The sequence below is a fragment of the Corvus moneduloides genome, chromosome Z (genome assembly GCF_009650955.1).
Source record: "Corvus moneduloides isolate bCorMon1 chromosome Z, bCorMon1.pri, whole genome shotgun sequence".
NCBI classification, from domain to species: Eukaryota; Metazoa; Chordata; class Aves; order Passeriformes; family Corvidae; genus Corvus; species Corvus moneduloides.
The window spans coordinates 5,586,716-5,602,055 of NC_045511.1; the positions used below are offsets into that span (position 1 = coordinate 5,586,716).

Sequence of the window (15,340 nt, forward strand, 5' to 3'; positions counted from 1 at the left end):
ATAAAGGTAAAAAATAAGGGGTTCCCCATTTTTTTCTGTATGTCAGAACTACTTATCTTCAGTGCAGTACTGTCACAAGTGTCTGTTAAGAATTGCAGTGCTGTCCTGAAGGAGTAAGAGATACAGCAGTTTATCTAGTACTGTGAACACTAGCACCATCAGCTGAAGAGAGCCTTGAAAATATTATCAAAACCTTTATAAACAAAGCTACAAAAGCAAATGGAATTGTTATTTTTGAGAGCAGTTCTTTCTATTATTCTAAGTATTTCTTGAAAGCAATGGCATGCTTAAAAAAATATTTGAAAGGTTAAGAGTCTTAGCTAACTTAAAATGGCATTCTCTTATCAGGTAAAATGTTACATCTAATTTTATGAATCCGTGCATTTTGGTATCTGTACACAGAAAGCTGTGATATACAAGGCTCTTAAGGTGGGTGTGGCTGGATCAGTAGTTCTCACATTTGAGCCTCAACTTACTAAAGAGTTTCTAGTCTCCTGCGAGGAGGCTCAGGCATGGTCTAGGAAAATGGAAAGAAATGTATTCTTCTAAATAATTTTCAGTTACAACTCTCAAATATAGACTGTTCTATTGCTATTGAGTCTTCAGCAGACTTAGTACTTTTGAAGATTCTGCATGCAATAAGCTAGGCAAGTAAGAAAAAAATTGTCTTGACTTCATATAGGAAATATTGACAGAAAGATATTATATACTATTCTTTATTTGTGTGCTTGATTTTTAGAAAAAGCTGCTAGCTTCCACTTATATTGTATTTTGCAGGGAAGTAGAAATATTTTGTATAAATGTTCTTGCATAGTCTTAGCACACTGGTGTAATAAAAAACTGGTCATATACATGCAATTTTTAGAATTTAAATACAAAGATTGGTAGGTGATTGAAATTAAAGTCAGATATTTAAGTGTATCTGAACATCTTTATACTTTTTTACATATACTTTATACATGGGCTTTTTACTGTACCATGTCTTGTGCCCTATGGTTCAGATTCTATTTGTGTGAAATATTGTAGCATTCTATGTGTCTTCTTGATGAAGTTTTTGAAAAACACTTTGTAAATGCAAAACCACATTATTTTTAATACTGTAAAATAGGTATTCAAATGGAATACACCAACACTGTTATTAAAAAAGGAGACTACTTTTATGAAGTCTCATTGGCATCAAGGTGCAGTAAGGTTTCTGCACAAGAAAAAAACCACACACACATGATCTACCACAAATAGAAAAAGAAAAAGAAAAAAACTCCCAATCAAACAACAACAAAAACCAAACCAAACCAAAAACAGTCAGAAAAGAATTCTTGTAGATTTCATGATCTAATTTATTTAATTCTAGATTTAATTCTAATGCAGTATTTTAATTTCTACTTGTGCAAGTATTGGCATTTTATTGTGCAGGAGGTTGTACTTCTGTATCTTCTGTGTTTCTCAGAGATAATATTTTTTTATTTTAAATGCTAATATGCTTTGATTACCTGTCAAATTGAACTTGGTGTCTAAAACATTAGGCAAACTCTGAAAATATGAGATTGAATGGGGAATACCAAAAGTGCCTTATGAGTTCAAATATAAGTTCATTGCCAAAATGCAATGGCAATATCAAACCAAAGGGTATCCATGAGGCTGTTTTTTATCTGTGGAAAGTGATGGTGGTTAAGGGAAGCCCCTTTCAGCTGGGAAAAGGTTACTGTTACACCCATCCTTAAGAAGGGCAAGAAGACTAATCAAAGTACTGTAGACTTACTGATCTCACATGAGTTGCTGGGAAGCTCCAAGCACACTTCTAAATCTATTTCAAGACCTGTAAAAGCAGGAAGATAGTTTGGACTACTCAACACTTAGATTTACCAAGGGCAAATAATGTGTGGTTGATCTGATTGTGTTCCATTATGAAAAGACTGTTTGGGACAGAAAGCAGTGGGTGTAACACACCTTCAGTTTACGAAGGATTTTGAAATTATCCCCCAAAACATTTTCATTTTGAAACTGAGGAAGTCTCAACTGGATGAACAGACTGTTAAGTAGGACTGAAATGTAGAGAATGGTCTTTCAGAATCTGGCTGGCAGGTGGTGAAGAGTACATCGCCAGAAGGGGCTGATACGAGAGTCCATGTTGAACTGCAGAGTTTAGCACCCAAACAGGATAACCTGAAGCACAGGCTGGCAAGTGACTGACTAGATTATGGCTCTGCTGGAAAGGATCCGGGAGCTTTAGTGGACTGTAGGGTGGGTAACAGCTGAACAGTGCACTTTTCATCATAAATAAAGCAAACTATGTACCAAAGTGACTGCAGGTAGTGGATGAATGGGAATGCTGGGAACTCAGAAGAGGCTACCAGGATGGCCAAGGGCCTCGAGCACATGATCAGTGATGAGTGCTTAAGGGGACAGAGCTTGCTGAGTCTGTTACGGAGGGGGTAAAAGGCAATCTGAAGGCAGCCTGCAGCTATGGGAGGATTAGTTGCAAAGGACAACAAATTTAAGCTTTTGTCAGTGGTGGCATGCTGTTTAACAAGGGGCAAGGGCCCCTGATTGGGAGTTTCAGATTGAACATCAGGAAAATTGTTGTCATTAAGGATGTGGTAAAGCACCGTAGCAGGTCATCCACAGAGGCTGGTGAATTTCTGTTGAAGGATTTTGAGATTCAGAGAAAGCTGTGGCTGATATAATCTAGTATTGAAGATAACCCTGTTGTGAGCTTGAGGTTAGATTGGACAATTTTATGAAGGCCCTTCCAAAAGGCAGTTCTGTGATTCTGTGAAATTATAGCGCAATTGGTCACAGAAGTTTTGCCTAATTTTAAGGTAGAGGGAACTAGGAATTGTGAAATACAGTCCCCTTGCAATACGCCACTGGACATTAACAAGGATAAGAAGTTATTTCTCTTCTCTGAGTTTTTCATAGAATTGCATCCTATATGCCTGTATTTCATGTTGCAATTATCCCCATTGTTACATTTTGGGTATACTTCTCTCCTGTTGTCTGACTTGAGTCTTTCTCTTTTCATCCTCCCATTTTTGTGTCCTGTACATGCTGTCAAAACTGCCACAGCCTGACACAGCTAGGAAAATTGTAGCATCTAAGGTGTCTGGCTTGGAAATAGTCTTAGATGTCTGGATAAATAACCGTATAATCAGAACTTGATAAATGTGAGCTCAAGCTCAAGTTTCCTTCACTGGAAGTACTACTTTGTTTCTTTTCCGGTACTTAAAATATTTATTTCAACTTCTTATTTTCTGGGGCATTTTTGCTGAAACTAACAGTTTTTAGGGCAGGAAAAAAGACCTGAAGGGATGGTGCATGATTATGAGGATTATCTAGGAATGTACTGTTGGCTCAAACAAAAACAGACTGTGAGTTTTGCTCAACAAAATCTTGTATGTATGTGGTTGGAGGGTGACTCTTAATTTTAGGAGCACTGTATGTTTAGAAAGGAAGGCTGACTTTTAAGATGGGGAATAGAAAAAAAATACATCAACACATTAAAGAGTTGGCATAAGTGTACTTTTGCATTAATAAGAAATTAAGCTCAGAGAGAAATTTGTGAGGTTTGAAATGATTGCAGATATGTGATGGAAAGGGAAAAGGATTGGCAAGACCAATTTAATGACTGAAGAAGTAGAAGTAGTGCATGAAGCTAATCAGAACAGTGTAATGAGTAGATGAACACTGATTAGAAGAAAATGTATGTTTTTGTAAAGGTACTCTAGGAGAGATATTTTTCCAGCTTTCTTGCTTAGTACTAATACTCTCGCAAACAGAATAGAAGGACCAAACAAATACATATTAATAGTTTTCAAATGAACACTTGCATGTGTCCTTTTCATATTTTATCAGGAGCGTGGAGATTATAATTTCGCCCTGAACAAGAACTGCTAGATTTTAGAATATTACTACACAGGAAAAATATCAATGCTTAAAAAAAAAAGAAAAAGAAAAGAAATTTAATAAATGCAATTCCCTTCCAGTGTGAATTATTAGTGGTACATGAGCACAAAAGAATTTGAAATGTAAAACTAATTTAAAAGATCTCTTTAGTATGAAGTTCCTGTTCTGTAAATTTTAACTTTAGGTAATTTTTTCCCGCGGCAGCTACGAAGTCCTGAAGCTAGCGGTATGTCACATAAAAGCTTCTCTGTAGCAGTAGACTCAGCATCGCTATAATTAAACCTTCCTCGCCTTGATTTGCAGCCAGTCTTACTCCTTGCGGGAAGGGAGCTTACTCATCGGTGAAGACAAGACCAGGGGAATGTTTCAAGTTGGGAAACACGATTTCTGAACCTGCTGTGGACTGGAAGCACGATATAGGGAATAACGGGTGGCGGGAGGGGGAGTTTAAGGAGTGAGAACCCATTTTTAACCCACCTCAAAGTTGTTGGTGAACAGGGGCGTGAACAACTTTGCTACCTGCCGTCTCCCGGCAGAGAGAGTCCCTCCGGAGGGAGTCCTGTCCGGCCAGCAGCCACGGCGGAGGGAGGGAAGGGAGAGGCGCGCCTCAGGAGAGGAGGGCTACAGCATCAGCGGCACTGAGCCCCTCCGCACTCGCTCCCGGTCCCATTCCCATTCCCTCTCCCTGCCGGCATCCTCGTCGCACCCTCTCGCACCTCCCGCACACCCGAGCGCGGTCTGCCGCCTGACGAAACCCCGCTGCCGGGTCTGCTCTCCCCAGCACGGGCTCCGGCCTGGCTTTAAATATTTCCGAGCGGGAAGCCAGCCCCTCCTCTCCTTCTCCTCCTCCTCCCCCTCTCCCCGCCTCCCCTCCCGCGGAGCAGTCAAGACCCGGCAGCGCGGCTTCCCCAGCCGCTCCCACACTCGGGCGAGGGGTGGCGCGGCAGGAGCTGTCCAACTTTTCAGCACAGTTTCCTCGCCGCTGCCCGCAGGAAGGCGGCAGCCGCCGCCCCTGCCCGCCCGCCCGGCGCGGCCCGACCCCCGGCAGCATGGAGGCAGAGAGCAGCAGCGGCTTGTCCGCGATGCCCGGCGGCAGCGGCAGCGACGGCGGCAGCGACGGTAGCAGGGGTCTCAAAGCCCCCAAGCATCTGTGGCGGCAAGATCAGCACTACCCACCACAGCTGCGGCAGCACCAGTTCCTCCAGCACCAGCAGCACCCCGGGCAGCCGTCGCCGTCTCCCGTCTCGCGGGGCCGCTGCCTGGCCGGGGCTCGCGTCAGGCACCGCGGCTACTCCGACACGGAGCGGTACCTCTACTGCCAAGCCATGGACCGCGCCTCCTACGCCGTGGAGACCGGCCACCGGCCCGGCTTGAAAAAATCGCGGATGTCCTGGCCCTCCTCCTTTCAGGGACTCAGACGGTAGGTGAGGGCTTGGCCCAGCGCTCCGGCCGCGCGTGTGGGGGGTTCGGCGGAGGGGCGCCACTCACGGCCGCTGGGAGGGGATTCAGCGGCGGCCACTGAGGGGTGGGTACCGCGGGACCCCCGTCCCACCGGCCTCCCTTCCCCCGGCGGCGAGGAGAAGGAAGGGGTGCCCTCGGTTGCGGAGGCTCCGAAGGGGAGGTGGGGTCAGGCTGCGCTGCCGTGCCGGGGGGGGACCCCGGGCTGGGACGCTGCAAGGAACCGCGGGCAGGGCTCGCCTGGAGCGGGCGTGACTGGGGCACGGGCGGCGCCGCGTCGTCCCATACACGCCTGTCTGTGAGTGGAAAAGCGGCCGCGAAACACGTGGGTGGGAGCGGGACGGCGTCTCTGCCAGCACGGAGCCGCGAGCGGGGCGGGCAGCGGGGCCGCGCTTCCCCCTGCGGCCGGCTCGGCTCCGCTCCGCTGCCTCCCCGGCTGCCCCTCCTCGCCGGAGCTGTCCGCGCTCCCCGGGAACCTTCAGCGCTGCTGCCGAGCGGGAAGGACGCAATTCGTGTGATGTGCTCACAAAGTTAAAATAATGAGAGCTCTGGGGGGTGGGAGACAGTCTGGCGAATCCAGGGTTAGGGTCTTGTTAGTTTGAATGGGCTTAGTTGAGAAAATAGGCTAATGGTTTCTTAGCCAGAGGGAGGAGTCCGTCATCTACTAGTCTATTGTTCCCCGTTAAATGAGCTGTGGATTTATTTTTCAATGTGTAGCTCACCAATGCCTGTTTTACCCTTGATGGCTGTAACAGGCATCTGTTTTAAAATCAAATTCTCTGTCAAAATCATAAAGAGGTTGTACTTGAAGAATCAATTTATTATTCGGACTTCATTTTTAGTAGCTGGAACCACTTCCTTTTAGTAGAAAGACACACGCTTGCACTTGAATTTTAAGCAGACATTGTGAATAAAGGATTTATGGAGAGAATGGTGGGCAGAGGGACGATACTAAATACTGAGTTACTCTGTAGATTTTTGATTTCCTGGATAATCAGATTTTCATAGAGTGATATGCTTGATGAATAAATAATAGAATCCTTTCTGAACGAAGATTGCTTTGTGTGTTTTTGTGGTGCACACTGCATTCTTTATTATGGAGCCTTGTCCATAAATCTGAAAAAGACATACTTGAATATTGTCTGGCAGTGTTAGCTCTATTTCTACCTAACATTAACTTCATTCCCACTTCATATATAATTAAGAAATAAAAAGAGATTCAGCAATTGTAAATTAGAACTGTATTTTCAAATCAGTAGTCTTTAAAATATGTCTTTTAATATCTTTGGTTTCACACAGCCGTTCTGTTGCTACATCTTTGTATCACTTCTGTGAACTCATGCTTGTCTGAAGTTAATTATGTTAAATTTTTCACCATGTATGATCTGAAAGAAAAAATAATAAGCTTCAAAAATTAACAAATGTTCAATTTAAAGCTTTTTTCAATACATTCCTGTTTCTTTTATATTAAAAACCATCTAGGAGCCTAGGATTTTTGATCTTTAAGACTGTGCTGAATTTCTGTTTTCTAATGGCTAAGAAGTTTCATTTTTATAAATCATAATGGTTGGTTTGAGTATATTCAGCATTATTCCTTAAGTGATTAGTTATTGAGGGGATGCCAAGTCAAGGTGGAAAGGGAAGGTACACATAATATTTTTTTAATTAGGATTTCAGGACCATTTTAAATTACAATTCATATGATTCCTATTTAAATAGGAATTAAAAATTCAATATGAAAAGTATTTTTGTTTTTTAAACCTTCCTTCTATTTACTAGCACAAAAATGTTTTGACAAGGCATGCTGCTTTAAAATTAACTGAGGTCAGTGGATTTTGTTTTAATTTCATGGGATTAGTAAAAATACTTCAGATGGGCTTGCCTTTTAGCAGTAGTAAAGCAAAGCAGAGTAAAGAAGCTCAATATAATACACCAACCCATGACTTTCTTAGAATAAAGTCTCACAGTAAAACATCTTGAATGAAACAAACAACTATAGTATGGAAACACAAAGTGAGCTGTAGCAAATTTACAAATATATTCAAGAAATATCAGAAAAAGGATGGTCTTCCAGGACTTTCATTTCAAGATTTCAGTCAATTGCTACTTTTTTTTCCCTTTTTTGCATAAAAAGCAAAGAAAAATAATTTCTTGGTTTTCTTGTAGATGCACCAACTTGTAAAAAACTCCAATATTTTTGTGAAAGACTCCTATCTTTTTAGAAGTATTACAGTTCCCTTTTCATATTTAGACTTTCTTATATTTTTCCCTTATTTAAACTGTTTTCAAAAGAACATTTCTGAATGGATTCCTATGGATTTATTATGGTGTAAGGTGACAAGCTTGTATTTCGGAAGACCTCAAATTACTCTGAATATTGTGTATAAAACTGTATAGAACTGGGGAAAATTGTGTATAAAGTATGAAAAATACATCAGGAAATAGGGCTAGTAAACACTGATGTCTCAAATGTGAAAGAATCAAATCTATGTAATTGTTTTTCCAGAATTTATTTTGTTTCACTGTAAGTGTGTCACAATTCTGAAAACCTCAATGAAAACCATAAAGGACACTTAATAAGCCAAGCGTACAACTTCAAAGTATTTTCTCTTTTAGGTTTGGTAGAGAACTTAAAAATATGCAACAGTTACATTTTTCAAAATAAATGAGAAGAAAGAATTACATATGTTAAAATTTGAGTTAGAACTGACAAGTACATCTTTATTATTCAAACTGAAGAGAATTAACATTTAAAAAGCAAAATTAACTAGGAAAGATTCTAAACTGAATTAGTTGAAAAGCACTATGTGCTTGTAGTCTGTGATATTACATACTGCTTATAATCATTCCAATGCTTTCTCTGTCTCTTCGTGATCATCACTAACTTTGTACACAACTTTTTTAGAACAGCACTGTAGTTCCTACAAGGAATACAGTAGTATTTAATTACACAGAAGGATATATCAGGATCATTGACTAATATATTTTTCTTAAAAGTCAAGATTATTCCTGCATTTGTAAATGAGAAGGTAAGTGCTTTGAATTCATATACACAAGAGCTATACAAAAACCAGGATAGTCAAGAAGGTAGCTGAGATTATCTGTGATTGGAGGGTTTTTGCCAGTTGTTTACTTTGTGGTCTTGTGCACGTTATTTAATCCCTCTCTGACAATATTTTCTTGTAGGTAAAAGAAAAATGGAAACAGGGTAATTACAGGTTCATGCTAAAGTGATTTTTTAGATCATAGAATAAAAGGTGCTGTGTAATAATAAATAGTAGTAGTGGAACTCAAATAATTTTCCAGTCAGTAATACCAAACATTCCATGTAACAAATGGAGTTGTTCTGGTTATCTTCAAAAATTTCAGGTACCTCTTTGCACATAACTAGCATTATTGCATGGTCTATATACACGGGTTAGTTGTTTAAAAAAACCCCCACCTTAGCATTTTTAAAGGCCATTAGTCATATGTCAATTAAATCATCTTGCCATATCATCTTTCTATGTTCTATTTCTCACTACTAAAATTTCAGGCTGGAAAAATTAGAGAACAAACACCAGAACATTAGTCAGTCCTAATTCCACTAGTCGTGGAATTTCCCAGGATGTTGTATCCTTAAAATATATCTTAGTTTTTTAGACCCTTGCTTTCTTTTTGTCAGGTTTCCTAGACAATTACTGTTTTACAATAGGTCTTCTGTAAATTTTATCTCAAGTGTTGTTTTGGTCTAGGCTTTTTCACAAAAACAGCTTTTCATCTGTGTTTAAACATAAACATCTGCACAGTGGTGAGGCAACACTAGGTTTTACAATCCAGTAATCCTTGTGTTTGTTCCCCCTTGCTGTCTGTTTAAAAAAATACTTTGATAAGCTACCATTAAAATCAGTTGCTGTCAAAAAAATCTACTTGCTCTCTTTTCATTTCATGAATGGTACTGGGTCTAACCAAGTAGCATCCATTAATGTAATGATTGCTCTAAAGTACAATTATTTTTCTTGAAGTGTCAATCTTGTCCTTATACCACTCAATAATAGTTAATAAACCAAAATAATACTCAAAATCGAATGCAGTGTAATATTTCAGTTGCCCAGAGGCTTTATTCTCTATTAGGAGAAGAAAGGAGGTTTATGCATTACTTTCTTGACTTTCTGAAGTCTGGGATATTGTATCCCACTGTAATAATTTAGACAGATAAACTCTTGGGTTTTGTAGCTACATATAGAGCCCTTGGAAAAATAATGGAGTCTTTGCAAATCTGTTTGGTTCTCCAATAAAATGCACACCTCTTTCCATCCTAAGCCCCATTCCTTCCTCCTGTGTGGTTTGGAAAGCTCCTCTTAATGTGTTATGTCCTAGCTACTTCCACACAAACCAAGGAAAAGGAAGAAGAGTGTTTTCCAACTTACGGGCCCATAAATAACATTCTCAGAATTTAGTATCAGTTTCTAATTTAGAATTTTGTTGTTTACTTGTCTGGCAGTGTATTATTGCTTTGTTTACTGCTACACAGTACTGGCACCCAAGATGTTAAGATAATTTGCATATGCTAGTCTTTCCTCAAAGACACAAATAAACTTTACAACTTAGTAAACATTGTTGGATTACTGTTCTTTATAATTGAGATAAATTAAATAAGGAACTTATGTTGTAAATGTTTTAAATAAGTGACTATTAAGGGTATTATTTTCATGTTGTGAAAGGCTTGCATTTTCTGATTGTTAAGAGTTGTGTGACCTGAACTATATGAGTAGCATTAATTTGCATGCTGCCGGAACTTGTAAAAATACGAGCTTTTAAAATTCACATATTCAAATACATTTTAATATGAATGTTGCTGAGAAGAAATGGCTCAGACTTCTTAATTTAATGAGTATACACCTGGTAATTTAACAGGACAATCTCTTCATAATCAGAGAGAGAATAATCAGGATTTAAACACTTTTTCTTAAAGATGTAGCCATATGAAGTTCTACCTTAAAATTATTAATGTAACTCTTTAATGTACTCATGTTTTTAAATAGGCTTTAATATAGCAATATTGTTTGAGTATTAGTGAAGATGTCCATTGAATACACAAGCTCATGGTGTCAGCTTGGTGCTCAGCTGATGATGTGAACATGTGGAGACACAAGGTGCACAGTTGAAGAGTAATTGAGATGGAAATTCTGTGTAACACACTAAGAGAAACTTAGTAGGTTTCTTTAAAAGTCATCTTAGATAGAGTTAAATAATTTTAACTACATTGTAGTCTTCCTTTAGAGAAAACTTTGGAGCTAGCTGGAAAACCTGTGAGATTGATGTTGAAGCTATGAATGTGAGAGGAAGCTGGGAGCATATAGGAAAGCAAGCCAATACCATTTGACTGCTAAATAGTTTGCCTCAATGGACAAGTTCCAAGAATGAATTTTTTGCTACTGGAAGGTGAGAGTTTAATGATAAAGGGTGTTGGACAAACACCACTGTGTGTCAGTTGATAGGATGATTTGCAAGTAGTTTGGTCCTTGCCAGTGAGAAGAATGTCAGTGTTCCTTTGCCATAGTCAGTATGAAGTATTTGGCAGATCTAGAAAAGATGAGTTTTGAGTTTATTTTCATGAACAAGAGTACAGGTTAGTTTTTAGAATAAGAGTTCCTTTTTGGTAATAGAGTGGATCTGCCACCATTTCAGGATCAAATCCAAAGCTCTTCTGGTAATCTCAAGAAACCAGATTTAGTAATTAGAAATTACAAATTAGATTTAATAATGCATGTTTAAATTGCATATTTAAAGGTGACAATAACATTTGCTAATAGGAATGAAAATGTATAGGTAACATTTTAAATTCTGTTAATACTTATTTTGATCCTGTAAGCTGCATCTCTTCCTTGATGCTTTAAGGCCTTAAGTTATAGATAGCAAGGGTTACAGGAGGGGAGCAATAGCTGTCAGCTAGCAGTAGGTAGGACATGTCCACTGTTGTTCATTCCCCAAATTCTTTTCAGAGGTATCTGCCCTGTCTCCTGTGTCTTCCCAATGACTTAGTGTGTCCTGCTGTGAAGATGTCAGACTAACCCTTTAGCTTAGTCATGTGGATGCCATCATGCATGAGTGCCTGGCTACTTGCAGTTGTTTTAAATAGGTCTGTATTACAGCGTTACATGACAGTATTTGTGCCAAAGTTGCAAAGTATCTTTTAGCCCAGTAAAGAAAAATAACTGCACACTAATACTGTCCCTGCCTGGCTCTGTGGGGTCCCGCGTACACCCACAGAAGCACGGGTGGGTTCAGTATTACAGTTGGTAGCAAAGAGTCAAGAAGGGTATTTGCGTGCGTTCCGGCAGGAGCATTTATTGCTGCTACACTGTCAAAGGTTGCAGAGGCAAATACGAACATGATCCCAAAGCTCACGGTTTTATCTGGGGGCGGGGAAAAGGCAGGACTAGGGAACGGGAACCAATGGGGAAGCTCTGGGGGAGTGACGAGAGGGTAAAGGCTGACAGCCAACCGGGGAATCCGAACTGGGATAGATTCACATAACAGAACAATGCATCCTGGGAGAAGCTTTTCTGGTCACCCGAACATGAAGTGGCTCCTGTGGTACTAGGGCCTTGTCTTACTGAAAACTCTCTGTCCCTTGTAATGTGTGTTCACCGGCCACCACAATTCCTCATCTCTGTATTAAACAAAAGGGCCTCTCCCAGGGATCCCAAAACCCAAATATCCCAAACAACCAAACATACACAAAACAACAAAATGATCAGAAGGACCCACAACCTAATGTCTCAACAAGTCCTTAAATCCTTTAGAGGATTTTTCTCTCTGTATGCTGGAATGGATGCTCTCACGGGCAGAGGTGAGGTTGAAGCAGCTCATTTGTCTTTGGGCTGCAGCACAGTCCAAGCACTCACTGCTGGTGGTACCAGGAGCATCCAGAGGGTGGCATGGTGATAGGTGTTGGCTTGTGGTGAATGTGGGCACAGGCTCTGATAGTTGCTTCTGTCGGGGTTTCAAACGAAGTTAATATTTGCAATTTCAAATAGGGGGGGCCTTTCCCTTCCCCCCTCTTTTACTTAAAGGTCTGGGGAAAGGGGAATGCTATAACTAAACAAAGGTATGGGAATACGTGGTTAGGGAATAAAGAGAGGGGTGCAAGTTAACAGAAAACATCTCAATAGGAGTTATTAGGGAGTGTGGTTGTGGGAAAGCCAAGGCAGAGGGGTGGTAGTAGGGAATATTAACTGTTAGGAAAGCAACAGAAGGGGTAAGATCTGGGGAGACACCAAGGGTGTCTTGACTTATCCATTGGAAGTCTTGTTTGCAGTTCTGGTGATGGGACGGTGAGTCTGTTACTATGGTGGCCATTGGTGCTGTTTTGTGTCATGTCCGTTTCCAAGCAGCAGCTGTCTGGTCTTTTGACTACTTCCTGTTCATCTTGGTTGGCACTGTGTCCACAGGAACGGTGTTTGCTGGGCTGGTGCAGGGCTTGTTTTTCTTTGGCAGTTTCCAAGTGTCATCTGTGGTCTTTGGCTTCTTCACTCTAGCCTTTTGATCTTTACACTCAGCATCAGAATCTGAGAATTCACTATTCTGTTTCTTTGGCTGCTTTTCTGCTTGCTCTAGCTACACCTGCAAGCTGGTCAGGTCATCTGCTTCCCTTACGATGTTTTTGCAGCTCTCTGGGAACAGCCTGAGTCCTACAGCCTGGCTCCTGCTACCCCCCGTCTTGTTCTGCTTCTCATGCAGCACGGGGGTGGAATTTGCAGGCAGGTCAGGGGCTAAGGTGAAGGGCAGCATGCAGGTGGGGTATCGCAGCTGGGGGAGCAGAACCGCGGCAGCAGCGACTTGGCAGCCTCAGGGCATTCGCCAAGCAGCGGCAGGGGAGGAAGGATGCAGCTTTGCAGCGGTGCGATAGTAAAAGAGTGGCCAGGGGGAGCAGGGGGAGCAGGGGCAGCTGGGGCCGAACGTCTCCCTCAGAGCCTGCCCCAGGCGCTACCATAGCGGGGGAAGCCAAGTCCACTAGGCTGAAAACGACAACAAACTGTCCCTTCAACTCCCGCGCCACGTGGGCGGCCATGGCAAGCGGCTGCAGTGCTTGGTCCTGGGCTAGCAGTGTGGCCAGCTTGGGTGTGGCCCCGCCTCGGTGGAGGGAGGCAGCCAGGCATGAGCCAGCGGCGGGAGGGCCCAAGCTTTGTGGCAGCAGCGACGGGGAAGAAGAGCGGCTGGGCTTGCGGCCCGTCCAAGCTACTGCAGGGGAAGGATGGTCCAGCATCAGTCAAGAGACCGAAGAGGACAGTCGGCAGCCTTTTGTCTGGGCTGAGCATGCTGCATGCCGCTCGCTGCCTTAGAGCTTTTTGGGGGGACTGGCGACCGCTGCCTCTCTGCTGCGGCGCCGCTGGGGAGACTGAGAGCGGTGGGGTCAGGCATTTCTAGCACTTGCCACAGCTGCCACTGCTTTTTCAATCTTTGTTTGGAGGGCACTAGATCACCTCTGTTTCTAGTATCGTCAGGCTGTCTCAAGCCTTCCAGAGAGTCCCCAAATGCCGCTTTTTTGGCTAGGGGCTTCTCAAGCTGCAGTAGGAACCCGCCGGGTCGTGACGCCGGGGCAGCCCTGCGGGCTTTGCGGGGGAGCCTTTTTCTCTTCGCTCGCAGTTTCTGCTGGGGCTACTGGGGCCTGAAGCCCCAGTTGGCTGGGGCGCAGAGCCAACATTTAGGGGCAGGCTGGCAGGAGCGGTTGGTCCGGCACATGGCTCGGAGCAGGCGAGCGCGAACGCTTTGCGACCTCCCCTCACGAAGCAGGTACGGGTGCTGTGTTTTTGCAGCAGCTCTCGCAATGCTTTGGAATCTAGCGTGCACACCCCCAAACCAACTACGGTTCCCTCTGTGCAGCAGAGGGAAGGAAGGCAGGGCAGCACACGTGGAGGTGCCGCTGTCCTCGAGCGTCCAGGAGTCTCGCCAGCTGCTATCACCCCCACTCTCGGTTTCGGCCGCGTGGGAACCTAAGGTGGATTGGTTTTCACAAGCAGGGCCACCGATGGAGGGGGCAGGGACACAGGAGGGAGATGCAGGATCTGTGGCTGGGAAGGGATTCTCGGTGTAGGGGAAAGGGCCCGACACAACAGGTATCGAAATGTGGGAGGGGCCAGGGACGGAAGAGGGACTGCGCACGGTAACAGAAGTGGGAGCAGGTGGGGGAGGGGGACCGCGTGCGGGGGAAAAGCCCGCTACTCCCGCCGGGGCTTCCATGTGGCGTTCACCATTTTGAGGGGTGGAGGCGGCAGAATTAAAAATAAAGGTAGCAGCTGGGTTTGCGGGACCGGCCATGCTGCCACCATCTTGGATCAAATTTGAAGTGGAAAAAGCTGGGGAAATGGCCACAGGGAAGGGGTTTGGGGTAGAACCTGGGGTGGCCTGGCCAGCACCACCCTGGGTAGGGAACAAAGGAGCTCAGGAGAGAGCAGGCAGACGGTAGCAGACCTGTGCACTCTGGCAGAATCCATCTCCCGGTTTCCCTTGAAGCAGGGCAGAGGGATCAGGGAGGATGCAGGCAGAGGAAAGTGGTAAAGGGTCTTTTAAACTGCGGTTAACTATTCCCAACCGTTTCACAAGACTATCAACAGCTTTTGCTAGCTTGTAAAGCAAATAACCTTTTCCCGACATAAACAACCATTGCACAAAGCATTTTAAATAGTCAACTAACCACTGCTTAAATAACCACTGAACAAAACGTTTTAAACCTTCCCTGTTATAACGAAAATTCTCACGAACAAGGACTCTTAGAACTGGGAGAAAGGCTTCCTGCAGGAGATGGGAGAACTCTGCCCCCATCTCCCTCTCTTCCCAACCCTTGAGATAAAAGGCAGTTAACAAAAAAGGATACAAAAGTGACCCATATTACCTTAGAGGGTAAAGTAAAAGTCTCGAGGTTGGTCCACTGACTTTAGACCAGTCTTCTCTTTCCCTAGAAGGTTGTTGTTCTCCCCCGCCAAGCCCCTGATAG

General features: G+C 43.3%; 1 protein-coding gene across 2 annotated transcripts in view; it reads left to right on the forward strand.

The window, feature by feature from the left end:
• Positions 1–15,340, forward strand: part of PDE4D (phosphodiesterase 4D) — a 553,794-nt gene that overhangs the window by 178,948 nt on the left and 359,506 nt on the right. The window contains exon 1 of one of the 2 annotated variants that reach the window (XM_032095591.1): positions 4,938–5,323. The exons of the other annotated variant lie outside the window; for it this stretch is intronic. Within the exon in view, the coding sequence (XP_031951482.1) occupies positions 4,953–5,323 (371 nt within the window). The 5' untranslated portion in view covers positions 4,938–4,952. Of the gene's footprint in view, positions 1–4,937; positions 5,324–15,340 lie in introns of those variants that run through there. 2 annotated transcript variants of the gene reach the window in all.